Genomic DNA, 18,031 nt, shown 5'->3' with positions numbered 1-18,031 from the left:
AAATAAAACTTGCTCTGTCATCAAGTCAAGCCGGGTTTATCAATGTGATGTGGAATAAACCATGGGGTAGGTGTTTATTTCTAAATCCAATCACAAGTACAACCAGCACTAATTGTTTGGGGTTTTGGCCTCTTCGAAGCAGCAGAAAACAAAACATTTCTTCAAAGGTGTCAGCAAAGTCGCTCATTCACACATCCAGACGTAATGCGACATTCACATAGTCCCAACTACAGGAGCAGGCTGAGGTGAAGGGTGTCGTCCAAGGACACGTGGACACGCAGGGGCCCCCATTCCGCCGTTTCCTCTGAACAAGTGTGTGGGTTAGGGTGTTATTAAAGGAAAACGACATGTGTTTGTAGAAATGACATCTGCGCCATCATCCCAGTTAATGCCAGACAACGGCTAAATATGCCTAAATGTCAAGGAGCGCCTGCAGACAACCACATGGGCCCTTTGCATGTGCACAGCATCAGCATTTTTTACCAGCGCATGATGGATATATCAATTTGAAAGGAAACTTATTGGACATTTGCAATTGTTGCGAACGTGCAGATGCATTTAAGATTCTCTGAAGAATGACACTTGCGTTATGAAAAGTCTATTTAAGGATCAGCAGTATTCTAATTATGAGCACAACATCTTGATAGCAATGGAAAAGCAGAAACCACATAAATCATGAGTAAGACTGAATCTGCAGCTGTTCCATGAGGAAGGGAGGGACAATATGAATGATCCACATGAATATCTCTGTGTGTGTGTGTGTGTGTTCAGTCTGGAGCATCCTCTCAGCCTTCTTAACGCAATGTGACACGAGAGCTGTGCTCAGAGCACTGTGTTAGAGCGCCCTCTGCTGGACTCAACGTGTGCTGCAGCCTGGATGCACGAACACTGCGGACCCGTTTTACTAAGCAGTCCGCCCTCTGTAATGATGAGAGCTTATTGAATGTGTACCACTAAATAATTTATTTCCACGCGATGTGATTTGAAACGTGATTTATTTCATGCCAAAGCTTGATCAAAAGAAACCCCCAGGAAAGGGATACATCAAATCAGTCATGGTACCGTGATACAGAGGAAATAGAACACATAAGAAAAAATATTGGGTAAGAACTCTAATAACAGACATAAGCGAATTCCTCCAACTGTGAAGTGATTCAGTACAGATTCTTATCCCAGCACTTAAGAGTACACCTGTGCAGACAACGGTGAATATTAGGTTTGATGTCTGCCGATGCCGGGAACAGATTGCAGAGGTTGATACATTCCTCGGATTTAGTCAGTTATTTATTCACACAAGTCAACTGAATCTTAAAAAAAAAAAAGAATAATCAGAAGTTTCAGCACAAAAGAACAGTGACGATTATAGAGCAGCATCGGTGTTGCATGCAACGTCCTTAGAATCAGAGCGGGCCTTTCCGTAGTGGCTCCTTTGCGTGTCTACGAACTGACACTATCGCAGAATACGGAGCTTTAATTCATGTGCAACTCAAGAAACCACACGGCCTGTTGACAGCGTCTCGTCATCTCCAACTAGGCCCAGTAAGCTTCAAAGTGAGACGCACTTTCAACACGGACAGTCACACTCTGCTGGGGGCAGAGAGGAAGTACCGTCACATCAACTTGTGTTTAACAATAAATAAACGCTGTGACTTTCTTAAGGACCAGTCCGAACTACCTTTTTGAGCCCGCCTTGAAAAAGTGCTGAGAACACAAATTTACTACCGACTTATACATTCTGCAACACAACCTCAACAACACACTTTGGTTTTCCTCGAGTATCTCTCTCTCACACACACACACACACACACAATCACCAGTGAAAACTGCAACAAAAAATAATCATTCAGTAGTATGTGCAGATGTTGGAGGTCCACCGGTCTGAAGAACAAACAATCCACCAGCAGCAGCTATAAAATCACCACAATTAACCTCTGCCATGTTAATATTTAGAAATCAGGTGCTTTGTAGAGCTTGATGGCCCTCAGATCGCTTTCTGCAATCGCTTCGTGTCTGATTGTACTTGCTGTGTCCACTGCGACGGCACAGCTCCTAATAGAATCTGTGCAGCGAGTGTAAACATGAGGTTGGAGGAAAGTGAAAGAGTGGAAGAATGACAGAAAGTGGCAGATAACAAAAAACAAAAAAAATAGAAAATAAGCAGAGAAAGAGGCAGCTGTCCAGGTCCGGGTGACTCCTGCTGGTGCACACACACACACACACACACACACACAAAGTGAGGTGAATAGACATGATGTGCGGCCAGGTGTGGGACATTGTGACAGGTACCATGACTCAGTGATTAACAGCAAAGGAGCAGATTCCATTCCTCAGCCTCCATCAATACGCTTTTATATGCAAATTTGATTCATCTTAACTGAAAACGGAGTTATATTTTTTAATAATATATATGTGACCATATCATTTTTTGAGGCCTGGTCACACCAGACACTAGCACACCCAAGTTACCCTTCTGGCAAAATATGTGGCTGTAGAAGCTTATTGATGCGGTGGACTAACATTCACTTTTAATTGATGTTTCATCTGTAAAATGTCAGAAAACTATCCAACTTTTTTTCATCCAACCGAAAGAAAGACCAACTATATTCAAATACCATTGATTAATGTCAAACACAATCATTAAATCGTCATCATTTGTGGAGGTGGAGTCAGAGTGTTTGGCATTGACCGTTGAAGTCTGCAGCAATAACTAATACATCAAAACAAATGCCGTCTCCTGTTAAAACAAAGTAGTGCAATTACCTCAACCACAAACGGAAAGAACAACAGAAACAATAAGTATTTTCAGGAGTTCGTACCGTTCCCTCGCTTTCACTACTCTCAGCCTGCAAACACCGGCCTCCCTCGGACCTCAGCATCCACGCATGCTGCTGCTGCTGCTTCCTTTGGGCGTAAGTGCTGTTTGGAATGCTGGTGTGACCGGGCCGTCAGACAGGGAGAACGGTTCAATAAACATTCAGGCCACACCTTGGGACGGCCCATCGAGCTGGACCAAAATGTGCTGTTTGGAAAGATATTTAAGACCACTCAAACGCAGCTCTTTGGTGCATCCCATTACCCAACGCAATGTAAGCGGCATTGAAATGTAGCTTAAGACCTAAAAAGCAATTACATACATCAAAAAAATAAGGATTATGAATACCTGAGGAAGATTAGTTTCAAAATGAAATGAAAGATGCCATGAATCGAGAGGTGGGCGCTGCAACAGAAAGAAAGAGGGCTCAAATCAGAGTCATCAGAGGAAAGAGCCACTGGGGTCCAAAACGAGAGAGAGATGCAGCAATCAAGGAGCTCTTCTCTCTGTGTCCATAGAAAAGTATTTAAAATGGTGAAACCCTAAAGTGTACACACATACGCACGCGCACACGCACACGCACACGCACACACACACACACACACACACACACACACACACACACACACACACACACACACACACTGTGCTGAGCTCCACCACGCTCAGTACACACGTGACGTGTCCTCGTCTTTGTAGCACCAGCTGATAAGTCTGATTAAGGCCAGCTCGTTAGGGGAGGGCCGTCTCGGTGACATCACGTCGGTTGTGCGACGCCCTCGTGATTTCTCAGTAGTAGGACACGTGTGTTTTTGGTTTAAAAGAGTTTGTCGAGCAGCAAGGCTTCGCCGCAACCCTCTCAGCCCCGAGGACAGACGCTCGCCTCCTGCCTCCTCCGCAGCGTCAGTAGAACTTGTCGTCGATGCGGAAGTGCGGCCGGGTCACGTCGTCGGGGTTGAGGAACACGGATATGGACTTCCCAGGGTTCTCGGTCACCAGCTGCTGCAGCCGCTGCGCCAGCTTGTCGTCCGACGGCGAGATGATGCCGTTGGCTGGGTGGTGCCCGGGGGAGCCGTGGCCATTGGTGCTCGCCGTCAGCTCTTTCTTCAGCTGGCCCGCCTGCTGGGCCTGGTCCAGAGCCGCGCGCAGGTGATCGCCGGGATCCGAGCGCACGTGGGCGAGCTTCCTGGCGACCAGCAGCGCCTGGCTGTCCGTGAGGTGCTCCAACATGTTGCACTGGGGCAGGAAGTAGTTTGGGCAGTTTTTACCCAGGATGCAATGAGCCAGGTCGTCCAGGAGACCTAGGAGGAGGCGGCCGGGGGTGTCGGCGTCGGCGCAGGACAGGTAGGCGGAGGGAAGCCGATCGCAGGCCCAGAAGAGGAGGGTACGCAGGTGGTAGAGGCTGAGGCCCGCACGGGGCCGGGCCAGGATGCGGGACAGCACGGCCCGGGCCGCCTGGAACGCCTGGGCCATGGGGTACGGGATGCACTTCTTCAACTGGACCTGGCGAGAGGAACAGAGGACCAACGACATCAGCAGGATTTAAGACACCAGACCCGAGAGACCGGCAGAGATAAATGGAGCGTTTCCGAATTCCTTCCCCCTACCTCGCTGCGGGAGAACGCCAGCCTCCACTCCCTGTCGGGCCGACCGCCCAGCGGGGAGCAGCAGGGCAGCAGATAGAAGCCCGATATGGCTTCCTCCTCTGTGATTTTGCCGTCCCAGAAGTGGTTGGCGGTGAGCCAGCCCTGGGCTACGGCGGGCCAGCCCCGAAAGGACACCACCGGCAGCAGGTCGTACAGCACCCGGCTGGAGCCGGCCTGCGGGGGCAAACGGTGAACAGGACCTTCTTCTGTCATCACGACAACTCCACATGGGCCAAGCGCCATTTGTCATCGGTTGCGCGTTCCGTACCTGGAGGATGATGGTGGTGAGGGGTCCGTTCCTCTCCAGGCGGTCCGGGGTGGGGATGCCTCTCTGGGGGCAGCGCCTCAGCTCCTCTACGGCCTCGCTCACCACCCCCCAGAACCAGTCCGTCACCAGGGAGGGAGAGAAGTAGCATCCATCCAGGGAATGGGGAGAGTCCAGGGAGGGGATGGAGCCTCTACCTGAGTGAAGGGAGGAATAAATGTAGAGTCACTGCTTACTAGATTTACCGTTATACACATATAATACATCACAATACTGGACTGTTGGTTGGAAAAACCAGGCAATGTGAATGTTGTTGTTGCGGCCCTAAAATGCCTTTTGAGAGTTTGTAGAGGCTTACTGCCAAAAGCAAAGGGCCCTGTCACTTTTAGACCTCCTGTAACATTCAGAGTCTTCACTAAATTCCCCCCCCCTAGCCTGCCAGACCTAGACTACAGAAATACTGTAGCACAAGAACCTGAGGGAAATGTTACAACTGGACAATGTTGCAACACAATTTCCCAAACGGCTGAAAACCAAAGGCAGTCATATCCATAAAAGTTGAATGTTTTTCTCCACTTGGAGCGCTCGCCGACACACACAAGCTTGTGATTGATGTCGCATTGTAATCTGGCTTGACCTGTCAATTTTGCGGGGAGGCGGTTCTGGGTCCTACTATCTGATCCAATGGACCAATTCCTCATGCTGTCCTTACTGTGATTCCTCTTTCCTCCCAACACTTGTTCCACTTACTCATTTCTGCCTCCTCCTCCTCCTCCTCCTCCTCGGTGGTAAATGCACTCTCCTCCTGGCAGCAGATGCTCCAGCGGGACATGACGTTGGAGTCGCAGAGGCGCAGGCTGAGCCACGAATGGCAGGGCGGGGAGTGCCTCATGTCCAGGGTGACCGGCTGGTTGCGGTCATGGAGCTTGAGGGCGGGTACCAGCAGGGTGAAGTCCAGGTCGAAGTCGGCCCCTTTGGCGTAATTCCCGAGGTCCTCGGGGCTGAGGTCCAGGACACCCTCCCGGGCCCCGCCGGACAGCAGCAGGTACTCGTTGGCCACCGGGAGGCGCTGGTCTACCTTCTGGACCAAGCCTGGATGGGTTGAGGGGAGAGAAACCCCAAAAATGAATTCAAACTTGGCACAATTGGCATTCAGAGCCAGCGGTATGTGTGGGAATGCTGGTGCAGCGGGCGGAAAGGTTTAGAGAAGCTCTCTCTCGGATGCATGCGCACGTTACAGAGTGCATTTCATATCCAGATGAATGGACAGAAAACAGCAGGCTTTGTTTCAGCTCCCTCACACCATCTACACCACGGTTGGCCGAGGGGTTTCTCTCGTAGACGATGGGCAGGAAGGAGGCAAAGGGAAACCAATTAAAGGCTATGTTCGGTTTACTATTTCTGTGCAGTTCATTTAGTTAATTTGCCGCGATCTGGGACCAAAGTGATGCTAAAACGCTAAGAACCCCTTGTTTTCCAAATCCCTTTATGGCCACTTAGCTGCGCTGTGAAATGACTCTGAGCCCCAGCGATTGGCAGCAACAAGGTGGGGGGGGAGGTCGATTACCCGTGCCGACCTCGAGGCCGACGGCTGGCAAAGGTGCAGTGTGAGAGATTGTGAGAGTTCAGGCACACAACCCCAGCGAGCGCCAACAATTGGGAGTCAGGGGACGCATGCTTCCTCATTTTACTTTACACTCATGTGTGGTACTTTGCGCCAAGTTTCCACGTTCCGCCCACACAATCATTCCTCGCTTTCTATCACGAAGGCACGGCGGTTTGACGGGATACAAAAAGAATAGGTGTTGAAAAATCCAGGGCGCGAAAAGAAACGAGCGATGAAACGAGGGAGTCAAAGTCAAACGCGATCTCTCTGCTGCTTTGCTTTTTGACAAGGAGCACAGTGAAAGTGCTTCATCTGACGTGACCACTCTAGGGGGGGGGGTCGTCAAAGAGGAATGCGACAAGGCATCTTCGGGTTTCCGGGTGTCTCAGCAGAATCGGAGAGCTCCATTCATCTCCCGACTGCTGCAGCCGTTCCCACAGCACTTTACCCAGAGGGCCACCGTTCCTCAGGATCCTTAACGGATGCCTCACTTTTATGAAACTCGTCCCCTCGGGAGGAACGCGATCGGCGGGCTCACGGCGGGCTGAGAGCCTCTTGTAATGGGTGTATGTGTAGAGCCTGCCTCAATAACTGCAAAAGCTTCTCTCAGCCACGGGCAAACTAGACTTCAAATGAAGAACGGCACTTTCTAGTTCGATCGGGAGAAAGCTTGGTTTCCCTGGTGACGTTACTAATTTAACAGGTCGGGAATGAGAACGGGTTGTTGTTGTTGTTGTTGTTACATAGAAATCTGACAGGTCTGAGGTGATTAAAGGAACACTAAAGCTGCCCGATTGGTAACAATTAGGCTATGGAATGTCCAATCAACAATGTCCTTAGGAAAGTAACTGAGGACATTTACTAAAGTTCTTGACTTTTCTTTTAATTCCACTTTATACTTCTACTTCAGATCAGAGTGAAATATTTGACTGCCCTACATTGATTTAATAGCTTCAGTTTATAGTGTCCTATTATTGGGTAAGATAAGACTACAAGTTCCAAGCTGACTGCTCCCATTTGTCTGCTTTTAACTGCCACATGACAAATTGGACCAAATAGGCAAGAAGGAGGAGAAGAGCTCTGAAAAAGAGGAGAATCTCATGTCTCCAGCATGGGCTCCAGGTATAGAGGGTCGGGGTGGGGGGAGGGGGGCAATTAGGAGCCTTCACCCAAACACTGGCTGTGGGAAGTTTGAGGATTGAGCCAAGGGACACAATCTATTTTTTAATCCCAACTCTGAAATTGACAGCAGTCGCACACTGCTCCACTGGGCGTCTGCCAGGCGGCGCGCGCGCACCAACGCACGCACAAGAACACAGTCCAGCGCACGCGGCTGCAGACACACAGTGCGAGAACACAGCTGGAATGGAGACACTCTGAGGCTGCTTTCACAGCCACGGATTAAACGTAATCCCATAAGAAATGTCTTTGAATGTAGATTTCCATTAGAGGGAGATTGAGAGCTATTTTCGGACGGGAGGCGATTCGGTGTGTGAAAGGACTATTTGCTGGCTGCTGGTTACTCCGTCAGTCTCCCAGCGCGGCGCTGGTAAAGCCTCCCTTCCACATCCAACTGTCATCGCCAAAGCCAGGTCAGATTCAACAAGAACCTTATTGCATCGTTGTAGCGGCAAAAGGGTTTGACGCGTGATCTGTCAACAGTAAAGTCACGGACCAACCTTCAAAAAGGTTAAAAATGGCAGTTGTGCTGCAATCAAGGAGCAATCATGTTGATCCACCCGCTGATTAAATGTCCTCTTCCAGGAGATGAGGCAGATTTTAACATCAATAAATCATCGAAACTTAGTTGGAGGCAGATAGGTACAATTACCATGAATAAACCCCCCCCTCCCCCACCGCCCGTGCGGCTGTGGGTCCGCTGAGGGGAGGAGAAGGTGATGCTGGACTATTAAGAGAGGCCAAGCAGCAATGCTCCTCAGGACAAAGATAAGTGAGGCTTTGGGGAAATGTTGTGTTGCATGAAGCAGGATCATCACCCCCCCTCACAGCCTGCAGGGAGGGCCAACCACACAAAAGCTTGTGCAACTCCTTTATGAACTGCATGTCCAACTTGAATATATATGCATTTTTTAAATTTGCGTTGATTATTAAGTAATGCAGCTAAATTGGACGTTTCTGCAAGTTGTTTCTTCAGTGTACCTGAAGTCGTGGAGTAGGATGCTGTCAAAATGGTGCACAATCACATCCCCTCCCTCTGTGTGACCTTTCTGCCTTTTCAGATGATAACATCATCATCCAACACCAGAGCACGCAATAACAATGGGGTTTAAAAGCGGGCTGTACCCAAAAAGTAGCAATTGAGTTGGTTTCAAATGACTCCTGACTAATATAGTCTCAACCGGATGTTATCGGCGCTGTTCAACCGGCACTTTGTGCACACTCCCTCGCACACTAATAGCGGGATTAATCCCAGAGAGACAGCTGCTGAGAGGTGAGCTCGCTCTTTATCAATTCATATCAAGGCAGGTGATTAGCTCAAAAGTAGGCTTTTTAGACGACAGGGATGGATTTAAGTTCCAACTTAATCCGATGGAGGTGGGGGTCGGAAAACCACTCCGCCAGGTGTGTGTGAGAAATATTACAAACAGGGCCAAGAGGGGCCTCCCATCTCATGGCCAAACGCCCTGCAGGGAGGAAGGATGCAGAGTGTCCCGGCCCAGCTGCTCTGATGCCGGTCGTAGTGTGACGCCGCGTCCCCCTAAACAGCAGGACATTACTACGGAGAGAACAAAGTGTCACTGTAGGTTGATGTTTACTTAGGAGGGCGGCCTCATCACGCACAGCTGATTTAACAGCTTTTTTTTTTTTAAACCATTAAGTTTACTCATATTATTATTTGGCCTTTTTTGGTTAACATTGTGTCATAATAGTGTGATTGCACTTTTTTGTTGATGGAGACACCTTCAAATGGCAAAAAAGTCATCTGCGTATACATTTCTTTTTCGTCTGTTCTATTTCTGCGTTCATGGAAATGTTTTGTTCCTGGTATACCATAAGTACTAAAGGACAACAGAGTTGTTCTCGCCATTCAAATGGGGAATGTTTATCATTTGATGCAAAACAGACATTTAGAAAAGGGGATTAAACGGCTTTATTGCGCGCTTTCCTTTGACGCACGGAGGGGAATTGTTTATTCCAAGTGTTGTGTCTTCATTAGTTTGAGTGTCAAGAAAATCCTGCAACAAGCGTTTAAGCAAAACCAATTATGTGCTCAAGCTAAACAACTAATCTTCAACTTCAAACAACATTTAAGGTTATACGTTTCCAAAAATTGCACTAGAATCCTTTTTCAAGCAAGACAGAAACTTTTTTTTTGCACTCCAAAATATTGGGCTACATACAGAAAGCTTTTTCTTTAAGGAGAAGTTCAGAGGGTGTGCGGCAAACACACTCAGCCCTGCGCCCCGAGCAGCTCAGACAGCGAGAGCCTGCACATAAGATACTGTTATCAGTCGACAGCTTACATGGCGAGTGATCCTCCCTCTTCGGCTCAGGAGTGTGATTATGAAAAGAGCAAAAATCACAATGTCAGCCTTGGTTATTAAAATGAGCAGCACAGTTGATAATATGTCATGCCATGTCAAAACACTGCATACTGAACATGCCCAACTCTCCGAGTCGTATTTAATTAGAGAGCATGAAAGCAGCTTAATGGGCGATGGGTGATGTGCGACCGAGGCCGCGCTCATTCACAGGACACTCGGCGGCGTTCACGTGGCACGCCGTTGTTGCTTCATTCGTTACAGCGGCTCTATGAAAGAGGGTTTGGGAGCTGAGCTAAATTAGCATCGCTTCAACTGCTTCGGCATGCAGTCGCACCCACGTGCCAGCTGTGCGACAATTAAGATGTAATGCAAAGAAAAGGGGAGTCGGTAAGGTTGCCCGTCTCACCTGCGTCTCACCCCCCCCCCCATGACAACCGAGCAGAAACACATCAGTCATGTGCTGCTGCAGTGCCGTGGATGCACTGCAGCCTGACTGAATGAGTGAGTGAGGCCTTATCCCAAGAGGAATACATTTGTTTTGTTAAATCTGATTGTTCAAATTTAACCAAGATTTAAACAAGATCAAATATGCATCGCTTCTCATGATCGTTTGTGGAGACAGTTTTAAAAACAGCCGACATTAAAGGCTGTCGTTCACAAACAAAGCTATTGTGAACAAAAGGATTTTTTTCTTTTTTTTCATTACACTGACAAGGTTTGAATGTGCAAAGACACAAGAGGGACGTTTTCACATTCATTTGCTGGAGGTGGAGCGTTTCTAGGTCATCATTGTGGGTACAGGTAATATTTGTGAAGTCACAAGTAATTTGGAAGTCGATCCTGGTGTGCTCATCAACTTAATAGAGTGTGATGGGCGCACACATGGCGATGCAGAAGGAGTACATGTCACTTCACAGATTTAAACAGGACAGTTCAGAAGAGGATATCAGAATCAAATCATTATTTATACACATGCCTGATGTGTGAGGGATGAAATGAAGTGTGGTGCTTCATGGTGAGCTAGCAATGATGACGTTTCATTCAAAGTGAACTTAAGGAATGTTCGGAAAGTATCTCTGAGTTCTGTAAAAACTTGTGTTGTAGATTCTAGTGGGACTGATCAATGTGCGGGTCCCCGTGCATCGCTCGTACAGACGGGCTTGGTTCCTCCCTTCATTCGTCATCACGGCTCAAGGGGAACTTTTAACTGGCGCCGGTCGTGACTTTGAAGAAAACAACTTAGGTGCTGAGGACCCGTCTGTCACCTCTCTCCACTTATCACTGTTCAGTCCCAAATGGGCATCCGGCTTAATGGCCAAAGTGTGAAGAATAGTGGCAACAAACAGAGCAAAGACACTTCGCTCAGTGTAGGACAGGGGGAAGATCTGCTGCTCCCAATTAACACATCAATCTCAAAACAAACCGTTAACTTTCTTGTCCTCGTCTAGGAATGTCAATAAGTGGGCCAAGACTTTGGAAACTTGCATCAAAAGTATCTATTTGCAGATGCGTCGGGGTGAAGATGTCCTCTGAACATCCTCAAGCTGGCTATCAAACTTTAAACATACAAAAAGTCAACGGGGGGGGATTGTTTTGGCCTAGCAATGGATCTTCTGCTTCACCGGGGAGGCATTTCTACATTCATCGCACTTTTGTTTTTCTAGAAGATGTATAGAGTAGCCCCCTTCGCGCTTGCCTGAAGGCAAACCGCTGTGTTTACTCAAATCCAGCGTAACTAAGAGCCTCTTCTTGGATCCGTCTGGCTGAGGAAATTCAACGGGTGTGTGCGAGTCTAATCGCGTTTTCCTTCCTGCCCGGCCGGGTCCCAAAGCGCAGTGGGGATCCCTATGCAGCTCAAACTCGCGTTCAGCATCCATGACCACAGCTTCCTCTGCAGCCCGTGTATGACGAGCCTCCTCCAGCACCAAGGCCCCTCCATCAAAGGGAAGATATTTGCTTTTCAGTGCTGCCTTCCATCCGCCACAGGGCCTTGAGAGGCACGCAGCTCTCACTGTGTGCTTAAAAAAGGTATAGTTCCTCGCATGAGGTACTTGTCCCGAACTTCCTATAGAATAGAAATGGCGCTCGGCAGACCTCCACTTTGGAGACGCGGACAGGTGCGCCAGCAGAGCACCACGGGGACGTACGGCTGTGGACGGGGCAGCTGCGGCTCTTTATTTCGGGCAGCCGACGAAATAAAACACCAGCTTAAGTGTCGGCTACATGTAGAATAGTTTCCGTGCTTTTCCACTGCTGTCGAGCAGCCCTTTCGGATGGTGAACATTATATAACATGTGGCGAAACGGCTTATTGGACGAAAATTGCACTTTGTTTCTTGTTTCTTCTGAGGTTGTATCTCTACGGTTGAAATGCACTTATTGTAAGTCGCTTTGGATAAAAGCGTGGCTAAATGACATGTAATGTAATGTGTGGCACCGGACTCCACTGACAAAAACATACATTTCACAATAGCGGAACGTGCTGGCTGAAAAAAAGTGGTTGTTAAATTCTACAGGACTAGTACTCCCCACTGCTTCGTACAACATCCAAACTCCCCCCCTTAACTTGACATTTTTGGAATCCAACACAAGCGCTGTGTGTATAAGTGTCAGTCTATTTGGGGGGTTTTTTCCCCCCATTTTCCTTTCTGTCAGAGCTGTCACAGCATGGTGGCGAGGCTCACGGTACGAAAATACCAGCAAAAGCAGCCTCAACAGCTGAAACACAAAAGTTATCTCCAGCCAACAGCGTGTGGGAGCAGGCCAAGAGGAAAGCAGAGGGCTTTGCACCCATATCATGGAAATCTGAGCAGTAATGTCAAGGCAAAAAAAAATACAAGCCAGTCTGGGGAGACTAGTGGGAAACGTGCAGGAGCCGACGGTCAACCGGTGTAACACTACCATCAGGATGCTGGGCAAATGGGGTTTTGTTTCAAGTGTACATGGGCAGCTCGATAGTGATATGAGAGGACAAGGATGACAGTAGGGAGGGGGGAGAGTGCCACCTATTGGGCAAACAAACACCCTTCAACTGAATTCAAAAGAAACCGTTGGGGATATCTCACTTAGCCGACACCCATCCCCCGGGGGAGGGGGGGGTTGAGCATGAAAGTAAGCACGCCTTGATGACAGAGGGCACAGAGCAGCACACCACTACAACGTGTGTTGACTTGTATTATGTCAGTTATAATCAAATTGGCATCTGCCCACATGTGAAAGTATGGAAGTAAATCTGTGCCATCGGGGGTTGAAATAAAAAGTTGATTGAATTTCTAGCACTGAATATTTATGCATTGAAATTATGTACCTGAATGTTTTTCAACATTAAAACACCGCAAAAAAATTCAACCTAAAAAAAAAAAATGTTGAAATATTCGAAATGGAGGCTACAATATTCAACCGCAAAAAATTCAACCTTGGCACACCAACATACGGAGGTTACAATATTCAACCCCAAAAATGTCAACCTTGGCACACCAACATCCGGGACACTAAGGAAGAGCAATCGATTCTGGATTCTAGATCAGTAGCGTGCGTCAAGCTAAAGGAGCGAGCACCCAAAACACCTTCGGCTTTGGATTGTAAACATGTCCAATAATAACGGGGCTTTTACTCTTCTTCATGCCATCAGTGTGGCAACGTATGAAGAAATACATAAAAGAACATATAATGTTCACCCTAAACCAAAACGTTTGCTTGCCACTGACGATATACAACTCTATTAAAATATACAAATCAACTAAAATCCCTTAGACTCGGTTGGCCGAGTGTGTAGCACAGCCGCTCTGTGGCACAACGTTATTTTGCGCGACACGGTTCGAATCCCGGTTGTGGCGGACTTTTAATAAATGTTCTTTTATGTATTTCTTCATACGTGGCAGTGACGTAGTGCTCACTTATACAATCGTAATCGCTGCAATGGATATGGGATGCATTTTTGAACATTTTCAGCACAATATGTTTGCAAATGTGTGACGACTCAAGTGACGGAGGCAGACAACACCTGCCTGCCGGGGGGAAACAAACACGCACCCGTAGCCAAACCAGTAGTTCAAAAACCAGTAGGCACGTAACACCGTCACTGAAAAATGGGTTCTCGTTTCAGACTTTACGAGCAAATACAGGATCCCTTTGAGATAAAATCTAAAGCCTCGCATTAAGACGTACATCCCTTTACGTAAGACTCTGCGCTACTTGCAGGTCGCTGTGTTGTGCCAGATCCTCAATAAAGTTTACCCATGGTCATGAAGACTCATTTAACGTTACGTGGACTTTGAATGTCGCTTAATACCCAACTGAGATCGGCTTGTGCCGCTGTGAAAAAGGATCCTTCCACCGACGCTACTGCGGTTATTCCTGCATGTCCTGTCGGGTTTATGCGTCTGCACGCTCCGCTAAAGCCGCTGCCCCCCCCCCCCACTACGATACTTCAAGCGCGTTCCTGGTTTTCAAAACTCCGCCAATCACTCCTAACAGCTTGTCCAAGGATCTCAGCATCATTAAATGAATTCAAAACTAGAAGAAGAGGCGTATTGTGAGCGGCTGTACGCTCTCGTTTAACTTCCGCTTAGTTCATGTCCAACACAGTCTGTTAATGTACAAATGTCAGCTGTCTATTACGGAATCTTACAGAAACAAACCACACTGATGACATGAAGAAGAGTTAAAGCCCCGTTATTATTGGACATGTTTACAATCCAAAGCCGAAGGTGTTTTGGGTGCTCGCTCCTTTAGCTTGACGCACGCTCCTGATCTTGAATCTAGAATCGATTGCTCTTCCTTAGTGTCCCGGATGTTGGTGTGCCAAGGTTGAATTTATTTGGATTGAATATTGTAGCCTCCGCATGTCTGTGTGCCAAGGTTGAATTTTTTGCGGTTGAATATTGTAGCCTCCATTTCGAATATTTCAACATTTATTTTTTTTAGGTTGAATTTTTTTGCGGTGTTTTAATGTTGAAAAACATTCAGGTACATAATTTCAATGCATAAATATTCAGTGCTAGAAATTCAATAAACTTTTTATTTCAACCCCCGATGGCACAGATTTACTTCCATATGAAAGTTTCCAATCATTGCATCCACGCCAATACAAATCTAAAAAAAAGGTAAAAAGAATGTGTCTGCTAGGGGATTTAAATGAAGATGCACGTGTACCCTCTCATTGCAGACCAAGTCTATAGGTTTTATCATGTTTATGACACATGCCGTCTCACAACCTGAGTCATAAAAATGTGGCCTCCAAGGAGAGCCGGGTCCCATTCGGTTGAATTGACATCCTGCAGCTTTGTCCCTTTAGCCCGAATCCAAGTTGTCAAGTTTCTACCCACAGAGATAAGCAAATCCAAAAACGACCACCGAGATGCTCCAGGTTTCAGGCTCAGAGAAGAGTCACAGAAATAGAGAATAGAGATTCGCTGCCATGTCCAACCAATCGCACAGTATATCAAATCCACGCTATCACTTCAAGAATGCCATACAAAAGGAAAACGAGAGGACACGTCGACATTAGACCTTCGGCTCTCACCTTCTCAATGGCATCAGGAGATTTGCATAAAGCACAATGATTTCATAGGAAATGGATTAAGCTATATTCGTCTGAAGTCCGAAATTGATTTTACTCATCATGTCACACAAAGTAAGCTGAACGCAAGCACAGCTCACTGCACGACGAGGCCTGTTGAGTAGCGAACGTAATTGTACTGGGCCACTCCTTGGAATGGTTTCTCATTAATCTCAGTGACTCACCCTGAGTGAATGTTATAATGATAACGATTCATACACAACAAAAAAAACAAGGGTGTGAATTAAGATTCTTTAAACAAATTGTCAAACAGCAAAGTAAGAAATTCAGTTGTCCCGATTACTTAGTTGCGAATGGACTATCGGAGCAGTGTGAGAAATGTATACAAAAACGGTAAATAAAATAAATAAATAAAGTCACCTGTGATTTTTTTCGTTTCATTGTCGTTCCCTCTCTAACCATCCAATTCATACCTATACCTATTCATACAGATGAGAAAACGTTTGGGGAAAAACCACAAATACAAAGCACATCATCCAGTGTGATTCTCCTGCATGACATACCGAGCATGTTGAAGATAAAGTCTTTGGCGGTGTGAACCTCTAAGGCGGTCTGGTCTCCGAAGTCTCCCTGCTCCAGCACTACCAGCTCAGACACCTGGGCCGACAGCTGCTCCAGGGTGGCCCCCGACCGGAAGTCCACCTCTGACAGCTTCTTGGCTGGGGCTGGGGAGCGCGGCGTCACCGCACTCATCAGGGTCTCCATCTCTATAACCCTGTGTGTGTGTGTGTGGGGGGGGGGGGTTAAGAGAAATTGTATTATTTTTTTACTGCTCCTATATCTAGAAGGTTGTAATGTAACAAAAGCATGATATTCATGGCTAACTCAGTGCAAGTGGGTACCTATGAGGGAATGATTATGCGGTCACAGCACCAATAGAAACTGTTTTGAGGGTGTTATTTAGCACCAAAGAAGGAAACTCAGGCCTTTATTTGACTGGTTTTCAGACTTTATCCCACAGCTCACTGTGTTTTAAGACTGATTTAGCCCTTGCGCGGGGCAGTTTTCATTTCTTTATAATGCCGGCCTTGTTTTCAACCGCCTCGAGGGAATTATGAGACTTTGCGGGGCAATTCCGGAGGAGCACGTGAAATCGGGGACTAACTCACATTACCTTTTAATAACATGAAATGTGTTGCTGATGCCGTGGCAGTTAAAGCCAGTCAACCTGATGTTAGGTAATGATCAGAAGTGTATAGTTTAGCAACCGCAACTAAAATGCATTGGTGGAATATTCATACCGTTCATTTCATAACTTTTGTATAAGTGGATTTATGACTCACAGTGCATGTGCCCGTGGGGTGTCGTCCTCTGTAAGTAAGTTCCGTTACTAAAATCACGTTGGGTTTATAACCGTTTGAAACAGTGAAGCCTGAAAAGTAACGAGGCAAAAACTTGCAGTGCCGGGTGCAACGACAACATGGCCTCTGCCCCTCCGAACCAGGTCAATTAGCGAGCAAGCTCCCCTGCCCCCTAGCCGCTAAGCTAATAGCCGAGCAAATTAGCCAGCCGGCTGTCTGACAGTTAACATCTAGCTAATTAGATAATCACTAATATTATATCTGGTTAGCCTGGGCTGGAAAGGTCAAAGTGCCTGCTGTAACGTCGCATTAGCAGGTCAGGTGACTGGCAGTGATACGGTCGGTGTGGTACCTCGCCCATAGTCGGCTAATTTATTTTATTAGCCAACTAGCTTTTATCAAATTAGCATGCTAGCTATCGCTCCACGTATGAGCGAAGTGCAGCGGCACACATACGAACGCACACCAAAAAGCACGCATTCACACCCAAATCTAGAGCCACGCGCACACACACACACACACCCGCATGCCCTCAGCTCGGGTGTCGTTAGCTTGCGAGCCGCGGGTCACAGTGAAATCGTTAGCTTCGCCGGCTAAAGCGGTCCAACATGGCTCACACACGCACACACGCACGCACGCACGCACCCGTTACACGGTGACGCGAGGGAGTTGCTTCGCTATCTGCTACGTTTGCTGCTGCGGTGATCCCTGTGCTTCCGTCCGCCTCGTTCAGCTGTCATTTCCAACAGGTCCCGGGCGCCACCTTCCCCGTGGCAACACCGTCCCGCAAATCACGCTCCTTCCCTGAGGATCCAGGGATTACAAGTGTGTGCGGCACGCCCCACATTGCAAAAAAAAAGTACGAAGGGATCGTGAGAGGTCAGGTTCTGATTCGGATTGAGCCCGTGTGGTGGCGAGGGAGCGGGTGAGGAAGGAGTGAGCTGAGTCCAGTCCGGCACGGCACGGCATAGGCAGCCTGCTGCTGCTTATGGAAATGGACGCTGCCTCCATGCACACCTCTCTCCTTTAATGATGCTTGGATTACACTAAACGTGTCCTCATATATATATATAAAATTGGTTATGTGATCGGGGGTTGGGTTGTGCGATAAAATATGTTAATGTAACAGGTACAGCTTGTAACTGTAAGAATGCACACAAGAGGGTGGGTTCTGTTATTGTTAATTTTGGTTATATTTGTTTGGGAGTTTTGAGCAAAAAAATAGAAAATCTCCCCCAACTGAACCCCAAAAAGTTTTTCCCACAATGCAGACCACCCTGATTTCTGTCTCTCAATGTTTATGAAAAGCAAGAAC

At 47.4% G+C, this 18,031-nt stretch overlaps 1 protein-coding gene across 2 annotated transcripts; it reads right to left on the bottom strand.

The window, feature by feature from the left end:
* Positions 1-982: 982 nt before the first annotated feature.
* tmem102 (transmembrane protein 102) lies at positions 983-17,690 on the bottom strand. 2 transcript variants are annotated; one of them, XM_037479558.2, is made up of 6 exons: positions 17,362-17,690; positions 15,919-16,130; positions 5,474-5,815; positions 4,727-4,920; positions 4,420-4,632; positions 983-4,315 (listed from the first exon to the last, which is right to left on the bottom strand). In XM_037479558.2, exons 2-6 carry the CDS (start codon positions 16,118-16,120, stop codon positions 3,716-3,718), a joined length of 1,551 nt encoding a protein of 516 aa, XP_037335455.2. In that variant the 5' UTR covers positions 16,121-16,130; positions 17,362-17,690; the 3' UTR covers positions 983-3,715. The 2 variants fall into 2 exon arrangements, with proteins under 2 accessions (XP_037335455.2, XP_037335456.2); XM_037479559.2 differs by lacking the exon at positions 17,362-17,690 and adding an exon at positions 16,699-17,347.
* Between the last annotated feature and the right edge of the window lie 341 nt (positions 17,691-18,031).

The sequence above is a fragment of the Pungitius pungitius genome, chromosome 1 (genome assembly GCF_949316345.1).
Source record: "Pungitius pungitius chromosome 1, fPunPun2.1, whole genome shotgun sequence".
Taxonomy (NCBI): Eukaryota; Metazoa; Chordata; class Actinopteri; order Perciformes; family Gasterosteidae; genus Pungitius; species Pungitius pungitius.
This window is presented reverse-complemented; position numbering and strand designations above follow the sequence as displayed.